This window comes from Mustelus asterias, chromosome 16 (genome assembly GCF_964213995.1).
Source record: "Mustelus asterias chromosome 16, sMusAst1.hap1.1, whole genome shotgun sequence".
Taxonomy (NCBI): Eukaryota; Metazoa; Chordata; class Chondrichthyes; order Carcharhiniformes; family Triakidae; genus Mustelus; species Mustelus asterias.
The window spans coordinates 68,257,681-68,271,086 of record NC_135816.1 but is presented as its reverse complement, the minus strand read 5'-3'; the positions used below and the strand labels follow the sequence as shown (position 1 = coordinate 68,271,086).

Genomic DNA, 13,406 nt, shown 5'->3' with positions numbered 1-13,406 from the left:
TGTATAAACCATCTTTTTTCACAACCAGTCTTTTTTTAAATGTTATCTGAACAATGGCACTAAAATTTGTTATTTTAATTGCACAAGTGATGAATTTTAATAATTTATTAGTGAATCAGATCAAAGGTTTGCAAAGAAATTGAAAGTAAATCAAGTTCCTTACTTTTCACGTTAGCATGAAAGCAAAATAGAAGTGGTTCAACTGTAGTTTGGAAGGGCTAGTCAGTGGGCAGGTTCTAAATTAGATTGTTTTCCTTTAGCTCTAGACGGTTGGCTTGAAAGTGCCAAGAAGTTGTAAGGTGACTTAAAACTAGTGTTTACTAATGATTCTTAGAATGACTCTAAACATAGATTTATAGAACTATAGAATGGTTACAGCACAAAAAGAGGCCATTGTGTCAATGCCACTGTTCTGCAAGAGCACTCCCTCTAGTGTCACCCCCCCGCCTTTCCACCATAGCCCTGAAAGTTCTTGAATACCTCCATCAAATCTCCTCTCAAATTTTTCTTCTCCAAGGACAACACCCCTGACTTCTGCAATCTATCCATATAAACTGAAGTTCCTCATCCCTGGGACCATTCAGGTGAATCTATTCCACATCCGCTCTAATGCCTTCACATCCTTCCTAAAGTGTGGAGCCCAGAAATGGACAAAATAGTTTTTGGTTTTAAAGTTTATTTATTAGTGTCACAAGTAGGCTTAGATTAACATTGCAATGAGGTTAATGTGAAAAACCCCTAGTTGCCACACTTCAGCGCCTGTTCGGGTACACTGAGGGAAAATTTAGCATGGCCAATGCACCTAACCAGCACATCGTTCGGACATCGAGGAAACTGGGGCACCCGGAGGAAACCCACACAGACACAGTGAGAACGTGCAAACTTCGCACAGACAGTGACCGGGAATCGAACCTGGGTCTCTGGCGCTGTAAGGCAGCAGTGCTAATCACTGTGCCACCATGCCGCCCATTATACTCCAGTTGAGGCAGAAGTATTTCATTAACGTTTATCATAACTTTCATTCTTTTGCACCATATGCCCTATTCATAAAGCCCAGGATCCCATCTTTATTTTTTGAACCACTCTTTCAACTTTGCGCTACTGTCTTCAATGGTTTGTGCACATATATCCCCTGGTCTCTCTGCTCTTACAACCTTTAATACTCTACCCTTTTTTAAAATATTGCCTTTTGCCATTCTTCCTATCAAAATTAATCACTTCACAATTCCCTACATTAAGTTGCGTCTGCTAGTTGTCCACAATTCCACCAACCTAAGTGCTTTTGAAGTTCAGCGATATCCTATTGATAATAATTCCAACTTTTCTGTCATCCACAGATTTTGAAATCATGCCCAGTATATCAATGTCTAGGTCACTTAACGAACACCAAGATGATTGGGGCTCCTAAAACTCACCCTGGGAAACACACAATGAACCTGTCTCCAATCCAAAAGCAACTGTTCTGCTCCTTGTCACTCAGCCAATTTTGTATCCATGTTGTCTAATGTCCCTTTTATTCCATGAGCACTATCTTTGCTCACAAGTCTGTTGTGTGGCACTTTATCAAATGTCTTATGGAAGTCCACGTACATCATATCAACTTCATTATCCTCAGTGACCCTCTCTATTATCTCGTCAAAAAAAAATGTAGTCAGAATTTTACCACTGTTTCCCATTCCACCGCGGTGAATGGAGATCGTGCTGTGATGCAGAATTTAGGAAATCCAGTGTGTGTCCAAATTTATGGCAGGGTTGTGTGGACAAATCCAGGGAATGGGATTGGTTGGGAAGCTGTTGCAAACGTCAGACACCGGCATAGTGATTAGCCTCCTTCTGTGATTAATGAGATCACTCTTTGGACAACAAGAGTTAAAATTAAACTTCATGCTGGCAGGGTTCCAGAAATAACATAGAATAAGGGTATGGATCAATCAGGAGGAAACATTTACTGATACTAGCTGACTGACTGATTGGTGATTCAAGCTACTCAGTAGCTTTAGCCTAAGAAAGCTATATTTAGTTGGGCTTCGGATCCTCCCTCAGAAGAACATTTATTTTGCTTTTTTTGCATTTCCCCTCCTTTTGAACCGAGTTGTGTGACTGTTTGTGAGGAACTTTACTGCCACAGTATCTCACCTAAAAATAGCCCAGCTTGCATGGAAGGTCACAATGACCGAGGCCTGCCCTCATCCAACGCCTACACATAATGCTTCATACAGAAGTGACTGGAAGGAGATGGGAAACAACACATCATAATTGATCTTTCACTTCCCTAATCTGGAGGGGACGGTTCATACTCTAGAACTCTTCTGCTGATTCACCTGAGATTAGCAAACTTCAACACAGGCCTGGTGGTCAAACCTGGGATCTTCTGGATCTATGTGGCTCAGTACAACACCTGATGGTTCACCTACCCACTGAAATATAAGTGCATATGCCAGGGTATGACTTTTATTATGCAAGTTTTTGAGGAGATACTTTCTATTTTGACAGAAAATGCACCGCCATCGAGAATGTTTTTACTCAGATGATACATTGGCCACTCATCACCAGTTGTCTTGACATTAAGTTAAGTCAAGATTCCTATTCTTTCAATCTTGGCATTTCAACATGAACACTGGGCAAGATCCTCTGGCCTCCCCTCAGTATTTCTCTCTGCAGCAGGAGGTGGTGCTGTCATTAGGAATTCCCATTAAAACTACCCCACACCGCCAGGAAACCCATGACTGGAATACAGAATATAGAATCCCTCAAGCATGAACAACCAGAGAATTCTAGCCACTATCTTCAGTGTTATCAACTGGTACAGTTCTACTTTATTTAGTCCTACAGGTAAAAAGTTTGCTTTTTACTTGGCATTCTGATCACTGACTTGGATACAATGGGATCTGCCATCCCAGAAAAACAAGTTGGAGAAATGGCCAGGAGTTGGACCTTTTGGTCAGGAGTTGAGTTCACTGGTCTGTCAAATTACTGAGCTTTAGAGAGGGTATTATCATTTTTAAAAAATTATTTGCCTGTTTCATTGTATAGTATCTGGGAGTTGTCGATATATGGGGGCAGCACGGTGGCACAGTGGTTAGCACTGCTGCCTCATAGTGCCTGGGATTCGGATTCGATCCCTGGCTTGGGTCACTGTCTGTGTGGAGTTTGCACATTCTCCCCGTGTCTGCGTGGGTTTCCTCCAGGTGCTCCGGTTTCCTCCCACAGTACGAAAGACATGCTGGTTAGGTGCATTGGCCAAGCTAACTTCTCCCTCAGGGTACCCGAACAGGCGTCAGAGTGTGGCGACTAGGGGATTTTCACAGTAACTTCATTGCAGTGTTAATGTAAGCCTACTTGAGACTAATAAATAAACTTTACTTAGATATGGCAGAGTGTGAGGAAGCAGCCCAGAGGATATAAATTGGGGCTGAGGCTCGAGGCCTACACTTACCTGGGAGCTGGGGAGACAGCGGGTGGGCAGGCCAGTGAGGAAGCATTCCACACTGAGTTCCAAAGAGTAAGAAAAACACAAACAATGGCATCAAAGCAACGAAATAAGTGATTGGTTGGAGAGGAAGCTAGCTGTTTGGTGAGCATCTGGTATGTGGTTATTCCTAAGCTTTAAAATAGTACATAAATTGGTCGTAAGGTTAATAAAATGACTTATAAAGGAAACAAGTAATTGAATAATATAATGAAGTAGATAATTAAAACACATTAAGGGTGGCAGGGCAATTGCTGTGTCACAGCTGCAGCATTTGGGAGCTCCTGGATTCCTTTGTGACCCAGGGCAAACACCCCTGCAGTAAGTGTTTGTGGATTGAGGAGCTCTGGCTGGAGGCCAAGCTGCAGACACCACAATGCTCAGGGAGGGGGTAAGCTTTCTGGACATTTTGGACCAGCAAGTGGTCCCACCCCTTAGGATAGGGTCTTCAGATTTGGCCAGGGATAGGCATATGCTACTGCGAGTGAGGAAAGTAAGGGGACCCAGCCTCTGTAATTGTTCACCAGGTTTGATGCTCTTTCAACTTGTATGGAAGAGTGTGGGAGCTCCAGGGTGGATGAGCTAACTAATCATGGCACAGTGGTACAGGAAGCCATTTAACTAGTAGAGGAGCAAAAAGCAATGTAGCAGTAGTAGGGGACAGTATAGTAAGGGGGTTCTCTGAAGCAAAGAGCCAGAGTCCTGACAGGCTGTGTTGCCTGCTCAGTGCCAGGGTTCAGGACCTCTGCTCACGGCTGGAGAGCAACTTCCAGTGGGAGTAGGGAGGACACAGTCATCATGGTCCATGTTGATAGCAATAAAATAAGGCAAAGAGGCTCTGCATAGTCAGTTTAAGGAGCTAGGCATCAAATTAAGTAAGACCTCAAAAGGTAATCATCTCTGGTTCATTACCAGAGCATTGTGCAAATTGGCATGGCACAAATATGAATGCATTGCTGAAAGATTGGTACTGGAGAAGTGGGTTCCGATTTGTGGGGCAGTAGCACCAGTATTGGGGAAAGTGGGGGCTATACCATTGGGACAGTGTTCACCTGAACTGTGCTGGGGCAGGTATTCCAGCAAGCTACATAACTAGGGAGGATTTTAAACTAAATAGTGGGAACAAGGGAACACATTTCGGAAGATGTGGTAGATCAAATAGTAGAAAAAGGGCAAGTGAGAAAGTTATTAATACGGGGAATGATGAACAAGATGTGACAGGAAGGGATAGAGTACAAATCTAAGAGTTAATCAGCAGTGAAGACTAGATGTTACAAAAATAATAAAAGGACAAAGCTAAAGGCTCTGTATCTGAATGCACCTCGCATTCAAAACAGATGCCACTAATAGAAATAAATTAAGTATGACCTGATAGCCAGTTCAGAGACAACACTACAGGATGACATAAGTTGGGACCTGGATATTGAAGGGAACATAGCATGAAGGAAGGACAGGAAGTTGGAAAAGGTGGAAAAGTGGCTCTGTTAATTACTGATGGGTATTAGCACATTAAAGATGTATGATCTAAGTTCAGAGAACTAAGATGTGGAAGCGGCTTGGGTAGAGATGAGAAATAATAAAGGTAAAAAGTCACTTGTGGAGTGGTATTCGGGTCCCCCAACAGTAACAACACTGTAGGACGGAGTATAAAGGGAGAGATAATAGGGGATTGTTGGAAAGGTACAGTGATAATCATGGGGGATTTTAATCTATGTTTTGACTGGAAAAATGAGATGGGCAAAGGTAATCTAGTTTGGGAGTTCATAGAATGTTTCCAGGATAGTTTCTCAGAACAACACCTTCTGGAGGCAGAGAGCAGGCTATACTAGATCTGGTATTGTGCAATGAATTAATTGATGACCTCAAAGTGAAGGTGTTTCTAAGTAGCAATAATCATAACATGATTGAATTTTGCATTCAAATTGAGGGAGAGAAGCGTGGATTTTAACCTAAAACAAGGGCAATTATGAGGGCATGAAAGCAGAGCTAGCTAGGGTGAACAGACAGGTTAGGTTAAGGCATGGGTCAATAGAAATGCAGTGACAGACATTTAAGGGGACATTTCAGAATTCACAGAATAGATACATTCCAATGGAAAATAAAAAATCCAAGGGGAGAACCCACCATCTGTGGTAAACTAAAAACAGTTAAATATATTATCGAACTTAAAGAAAAAACATATCATTATGCAAAGATTTTGCAAAGAAAATTAGTCACCAGAGAAGTGGGAGAAAATTGTTCAGCCTAGGTCCCTAAAGAAGTGATTGGTTAGACAGTTAATTTGTTGCTTTTAATTTTCCAAGATTCCCTAGATTCAGGAAATGTCCCATTAGATTAGAAAATAGTGAATACAAGTCCTTTATTTAAAAAGTGAGGGAGACAGAAAGCAGGAACCCACTGGCCAGTTGGCTTAACATATCTCATCGAGAAAATGTTGGAAGCTGTTGTTAAAGATGTTATGGCAAAGCACTTAAAAAAATTGAAGGTAATCAGTGTGGTGAACCATCGTTGGTTCCCACTGGATAGTGCTGAGCCAGGGGCTGGCCAGGACTACAAGGATGTGTATAGGTTACTGTTGGATTGTACTATTGTTGCTGTTGGGTTAGGGTGGGGTTGTTACACCTTTGTATGATAGTGTTGTGGCACATCCCAGTCGGGCTCCACCTCCTGGGAGAGGTATAAGAGTCCCTGCTCTGGCCGGGACCCCTTCAGTCTGGGATAGTGTACATAAGTTCTGATAGCTTCATTAATAGTAAATAAAATTGATGCACATCAATTTAGACACGAGGCTCGAAGCTCAGTAAATGAAGGCTTTTATTTACTATTATTAAACTCTCGACGGAGAAAAAAAAAGAAGAGAGAGTATGGAGCAAATTCTCAAGCCAGAACGTCTGACGCTAGATCCACGTGCGGTGGGCACTTCTAACACCTTCGACCACTGGCTGAAGTGTTTCGAAGATTACCTGGCAGCCTCCGCAGCGGTCACTACAGATGATGACAGACTCCGGGTCCTCCATGCGAGGGTAAGCGACACAGTCTACCTCGCGATCCGTGCGGCCACTAATTACTCTAAGGCCCTCGAGCTTCTAAAGAAGTGCTATACAAAACCACCTAACAAGATACACGCTCGTTACCTCCTAGCCACTCGACGACGGCAGTCTGGCGAAACGATGGAGGATTATGCCAATGAACTCTTACAGCTAGCCAGGGGCTGTGACTGCAAAGCTGTGTCGGCTGAGCAGAGCATGTACGACCTCGCCCGAGATGCGTTTGTGGCCGGGGTCGGATCGTCGTACATTCGACTTAAACTGTTGGAAAAGGGTAACCTTAATCTTACCCAGGCCATCGAGTTAGCAGAGATGCTCGAGTCAGCTTCAAAGAGCTTAGTCTTATATCCAGAGGACCACGTGGAGACAACGTGGCAGGAGCAGTCGCAAATCCCTCCTCGCCCCTCGGGTTCGAAATGCTGCGTAATGGCGTGCTCCCATTCGGGCCAGACGACGGCTGCAGCCCCATGCGGCCCGCGGTGCTACTTCTGTGGAGGAGCAAAACATACCCGGCAAAAGTGTCCCGCTAAAGCGGTATTGTGCACCGCATGCGGTAAAAAAGGGCATTATGCAAAAGTCTGCCGATCGAAACCCAGGAACGGCAGTGCGGCCTGCGATTCTTCGGAGCTTGGATCATCATCATCGTCGAAGTCGTCGCGGGGTTCGGCCATGTGCGAGGCCAGGATGACGCCATTACGGTCGACGGAGTCGGAGGAGTATGACCACCAGGGGTCGCGGAGTTTGGCGCCCTCACCCACGTGCGATTCATGGGGGCAGCCATGTTGGTCGACACTGACCACGAACGACCAGCAGGGGTCCTCCGCATCGATTTCAGCTGCCTGCAGTGGCGTTCATGAACCAACGGTGGTGTCAATCATCCTGGACCAGGCCAAGCCTCATAGACTCGATCGTTCAATGATGAATATCCAGGTAAACAATCATGTGCATTATTGTCTGTTTGACAGCGGGAACACTGAGAGCTTTATCCACCCAGACACTGTAAAGAAGTGTGGACTCCAGATTCAATCTGCCAAACAGACAATCTCTATGGCATCAAGGTCCCAGTCTGTTGCCGTGCTAGGGAGTTGCGTGGTAACCTTGAAAGTACAGGGCACAGTTTACGAGCGCTTCAAGCTCCTTGTGTTGCCGTATCTTTGCGCGCCAATACTTCTCGGACTAAACTTCATGGTCCACATGAGGAGTGTAATCCTATAGTACGGTGGGCCACTCCCTTCACTGGCAGTGGGAAAGCAGCAGCAGCCTCCAAATTGCCCAACGCGCCCCGCCTGCAACCTCTCAACGTTAAAGATCACCACTCCCTCCTTGTTTCAGAATCTGGTACCAGGCTGCAAGCCCATCGCTACTAAAAGTAGGCGTTACAGCACTGAGGATCGGATCTTCATTAGATCTGAGGTTCAGCGGCTCCTCAAAGAAGGGATCATACAACCCAGTGTTAGTCCGTGGAGAGCACAGGTTGTGGTGGACAAGAGCGGGAACAAACCCCGGATGGTCATTGACTACAGTCAGACCATTAACCGATATACACATCTGGATGCGTATCCTCTCCCGCGCATATCTGATATGGTCAATCAGATTGCGCAGTACCGGGTGTTCTCCACCATAGACCTCAAGTCCGCCTACCACCAACTCCCCATTCGCCCAGAGGACCGACAATACACGGCTTTTGAGGCGGATGGTCGCTTGTATCATTTTCTTAGGGTTCCCTTTGGTGTCACCAATGGGGTCTCGGTCTTCCAGCATGCTATGGACCGAATGGTGGACCAGAACAGGCTGCGGGCTACCTTCCCGTACCTGGATAATGTCACCATCTGCGGCCATGACCAGCAGGACCACGACACAAACCTCCAGAACTTCTAACGCACTGCATCTCGCCTGAACTTGACCTACAACAGGGAGAAGTGTGTATTTCGTATGCGCCGTTTAGCCATCCTAGGATACGTGGTGGAAAACGGGGTCATTGGCCCTGATCCAGACCGTATGCGCCCCCTTGCTGAACCTCCTTTGCCTGCTAGTGCAAAAGCACTGAGAAGATGCCTAGGCTTCTTCTCTTATTATGCGCAGTGGGTTCCCAACTACGTGGACAAAGCCCGTCCGCTTATTAAGTCCACGACTTTTCCCCTCACGCCAGAGGCCCAATTGGCCTTCAAGAAATTGAAAGACGACATCGCGAAAGCTACGATGCACGCGGTAGACGAATCCATCCCCTTTCAGGTGGAAAGCGATGCATCTGATTTCGCCCTGGCCGCCACACTTAACCAGGCGGGTAGGCCCGTCGCATTTTTTTCCCGCACCCTCCAAGGCCCCGAAATTCGGCATTCAGCGGTGGAAAAGGAGGCCCAGGCCATTGTGGAGGCCGTCAGACACTGGCGCCATTACTTGGCGGGAAAACGGTTCACCCTGATCACGGACCAGCGGTCCGTGGCGTTCATGTTCAACAACACGCAGAGGGGCAAGATCAAAAATGACAAGATCTTGCGGTGGAGAATTGAACTCTCCACCTATAACTACGATATCATGTATCGTCCAGGGAAACTCAATGAGCCCTCGGATGCCCTCTCGCGTGGAACATGCGCTAGTATTCAGGAGGATCGTTTGAACGCCCTCCATAATGATCTGTGCCATCCTGGGGTCACTCGGCTCTACCACTTTGTAAAAGCCCGCAACCTGCCTTACTCGGTGGAGGACGTCAGGTCGGTAACAAGGAGCTGTCGGATTTGCGCGGAATGCAAACCGCACTTTTACCGACCTGACCGGGCACATTTGGTCAAGGCCACTCGTCCCTTCGAGAGACTGAGTGTTGATTTTAAGGGCCCCCTTCCCTCAACAGATCGGAATGTGTACTTTCTAAACATCATCGATGAGTACTCCCGGTTCCCTTTTGTTGTTCCCTGCTCGGATACATCTGCTGCCACGGTGATCAAGGCATTCCGTGATCTTTTTACCCGGTTCGGGTACCCCAGCTACATCCATAGCGACAGGGGCTCGTCGTTCATGAGCGATGACTTGACGCAATTCCTGCTCTCATACGGGATTGCCTCTAGTAGGACCACGAGTTACAACCCTAGGGGTAATGGACAGGTGGAACGAGAGAATGCTACAGTCTGGAAGGCTGTCTTACTGGCGTTGAAGTCCAAAGGTCTTCCAGTCTCCCATTGGCAAGAGGTGCTCCCTGATGCGCTCCACTCTATTTGCTCCCTCCTGTGTACGGCAACCAATGCTACTCCCCACGAGAGGATGTTCTCATTCCCTTGGAAGTCTTCCTCGGGGATTTCTTTACCGTCTTGGTTGATGTACCCAGGACCCGTCCTCCTGCGGCGACATGTAAGGGCTCGCAAGTCCGACCCCTTGGTCGAACAGGTCCATCTCCTCCACGCCAACCCTCAGTATGCCTATGTGGCATACCCTGACGGGCGAGAGGACACGGTCTCGATCCGAGACCTGGCGCCCAGCAGGGGACGTAGCAATCCCTGTCGCTCCCATACCCCCAGTAACAAACCCATTATCTCTCATTTCTTCCCCGGACACGGCGCGGGCAGCATCCGGACCGTTGCTTAACCATTTTACTCCCATGTACAGCTTGCCTGAGCCCAGAAGATGGTCGCCACCGCAGGGCGTGTCAGGATCCCCTGGACTACCGTCATCTCAGGGTCAACCGGCCTGTGAGTCCATGGAAGAACAGCTGGACGCCGTTTTGGGGAGAACGCCACCGCAAGTGCCTACTCCGGTGTCACCACCGGTATTGAGGAGGTCACAACGACGGTGCGGTCCCCCTGACCGTCTGAACTTATAGATTGCTGACATTTTATTCTTGTTTTTGTACCCCGCCGGCCTTTGTTTTCAAAGGAGGGGTGAATGTGGTGAACAATCGTTGGTTCCCACTGGATAGTGCTGAGCCAGGGGCTGGCCAGGACTACAAGGATGTGTATGGGTTACTGTTGGATTGTACTATTGTTGCTGTTGGGTTAGGGTGGGGTTGTTACACCTTTGTATGATAGTGTTGTGGCACATCCCAGTCGGGCTCCGCCTCCTGGGAGAGGTATAAGAGTCCCTGCTCTGGCTGGGACCCCTTCAGTCTGGGATAGTGTACATAAGTTCTGATAGCTTCATTAATCGTAAATAAAAGCCTTCATTTACTGAGCTTCGAGCCTTGTGTCTTAATTGATGTGCATCAATCAGTCAGAGTCAACATGGTTTTTGTAGGTGGGAAGTCATGTTTAACCAACTTGTTGGAATTCTTTGAAGAAGTAACATGTGCTGCGGATAAAGGGGAACCATTGTTGCATTGTACCTAGATTTCCAGAAGTTATTTGATAAGTTTCCACATCAAAGGTTACTGAAGAGAATAAAAGTTCATGGTGTAGGAGGTAACATATTGACATGGAAAGAAGATTGGCTAGCTAACAGAAAACAGAGAGTAGGTATAAATGGGTCAATTTCTGGTTGGCAGGATGTAACGAGTAATGTGTTACAGGGATCAGTGCTGAGACCTCAACCTTTACAATTTATATCACTGATTTGGATGAAGGGACTGAAAACGTGGTTGTTCGTTTTGCTGATAACACAAAAGCAAGTTGGGAAGTGGACATGAGGAGACTACAAATAGATACAGATAGGTTAAATGAGTGGGCAAAGATCTGGTAAATGGAGTATAATGTTGGAAAATGTAAAATTATCCATTTTGGCAAGAAGGATAAAAGTGAAGCATATTATCTAAATGATTAAAGATTGCAGAGCTCAGATGCAAAGGGATCTGGGTGTCCTTGCGCATGAAATTGCAAAAGATTAGTATGTAGGTACAGCAAGTAATTAGCAAAGCTAATAGAATGTTATAGTTTATTGCAAGGGGAATTGAAAAGCAAGGAGTTATGTTTCAATTGTACAGGGCATTGGTGAGACTACATCTGGAGTACTGTGTACAGTTTTGGCCTCCTTATTTAATGGAGAATGAAGCAGTTCAGAGAAGGTTTACCAGACTAATACCTGAGTTCATTATCTTATGAGGAAGGCGGCATGGTGGCACAGAGTTAGCACTGCTGCCTCACAGCATCAGCGCCAGGGACTTGGGTTCAATTCCAGCCTCGGTCATTGTCTGTGTGCAGTTTGCACATTTTCCCCATGCCTAATAGGTTTCTTCTGGGTGCTTCGGTTTTCTCCCACAATCCAAAGACGTGCAGATTAGGTTGATTGGCCATGTTAAATAGACTTTTAGTGTCAGGGAGTAAATATGTGGGGTTACGGGGATAGGGCCCGGGTAGGATTGTTGTCAGTGCAGGCTCAACAGGCTGAATGGTCTTCTTCCGCACTGTAGGAATTCTATGATTCTATGAAAGGTTGGACAGGTTAGGCTTGAATCCACAAGAGTTTAGAAGAATAAGAGGCAACTAGATTGAAGCATATAAGATCCCGAGGGATCTTGGATGTGAAGAGGATGCTTCCTCTTGTGGGAGAATCTAGAATTGGGGGTCATTGTTTAAAAATAAGGAATTGCCCATTTAAGGCAGAGAAATTATTTTCTTTCAGAGCGTTGAGAGACTTTGCAACTCCCTTCCTCAAAAGGAGGTGGAAGCAAAGTCTTTGAATATTTTTAAGGTGGAGCTAGATAGATTCCTGATGAGCAAGGGGATGAAATGTTATTGAAGGTATGAGGGAATGTGGGGTTGGGATTAAAATCAGCCATGATTGTTAGGAAAACCAGAGCAAGCTCGAGAGCCAAGTGGCCTACTTCTGTTCCTAACTTGTATGTTCATATAGGGTTCACTAAAATCAAAATAATTGGTTTATCCTAGAAATGAACTTTAGTTCATTGTATTAAATCTTAAATAGCATCCCCATAGCTTGTGTACTTCTTGCTGAAAAAAGATTTGTAAGATAAAATGTTAATGATAATTATGTTCATCAAGCTTCTGGCCAAAATGATTAGAAAGCTGTATTAGTGTAAATACTTGCGCTGGTTAAACTCCAACCTTGGGCCACAATATTCCAATGTTATTCTAAATATCTGTCAATTGGTTTAAAAGTTTAGTCATTGTGCATTATTTTAAATTCATCCAAGAAAGCCTTCCTAAATTATACTTTGTTGCCTTACTTGGCCAAATAAAAGAGGCATCACTCACCTTACATTTCTCTTGATGAAGCTCTATTTGTATATCAGTCAGTTTAGTCCTAAGATCCTCATTAGCAGCCTGTAAGGCAGCTATAAGGGCTTCAGGCTTTTCAGCCTTCCCACGCCCCTTCTTGGACATCTTCGGTTCTTCCCTGTTATTCTTTTCAATTCAAGAATAAATTGCCATTTTTTCTTAGTGCAAATCCACTAGCACATACTGTATCACATTCCTTAGCTCCCTCCGGCCACCAGTTTGGCTGTATAAGGCCTGGAACATATGTAGTAAAGGAAATGCTTTAGTTAAAGATGATAGAAACAAGATGGTTCTTTACTTAAATGCTTGCTTTGACATAATTGGCTTTACCAACACAGTTGCCAAGTGATGCTGATCTGATGTTTTATTAATTCTCAACCAGTTAGCCAGGGAAGGTAGAAGTGTGGGGAGAAAGTACAAGCTTCTTGCACCCACCTCTTAAAACACTTCTAAAATTTCCAAGAGGTACACTTCCTTTCTGCAAATGCCCTCCAGCATTCCTTTGGCATGCCACTGGACTGTTGCAGTTGGAGGCTCAATGCTAATGGAAGAGTGGGAGCTGAGACTTGTGCCTTTGTTTTCCTCTCTCTGCTCATATCGCTTTTCTTTATGAATCTGCTGGATTCAACTGAGCAATTCTGAAAAGAAATATAAATCTTCAAAGCCATAGAAAATGGGCCATTAACAGTAAATTGGTAAATTAAATCATGTACCCACCACATGTTGCAATTG

The 13,406-nt window shown here is 45.4% G+C and overlaps 1 protein-coding gene across 2 annotated transcripts in view; it reads right to left on the bottom strand.

Moving 5' to 3' along the window:
• jakmip2 (janus kinase and microtubule interacting protein 2) overlaps window positions 1-12,779 on the bottom strand; it is a 111,273-nt gene extending 98,494 nt beyond the window's left edge. For both annotated transcript variants that reach the window (XM_078231643.1, XM_078231644.1), the window contains exon 1: window positions 12,651-12,779. In XM_078231643.1, the coding sequence (XP_078087769.1) occupies window positions 12,651-12,779 (129 nt within the window). The remainder of the gene's footprint in view (window positions 1-12,650) is intronic.
• Between the last annotated feature and the right edge of the window lie 627 nt (window positions 12,780-13,406).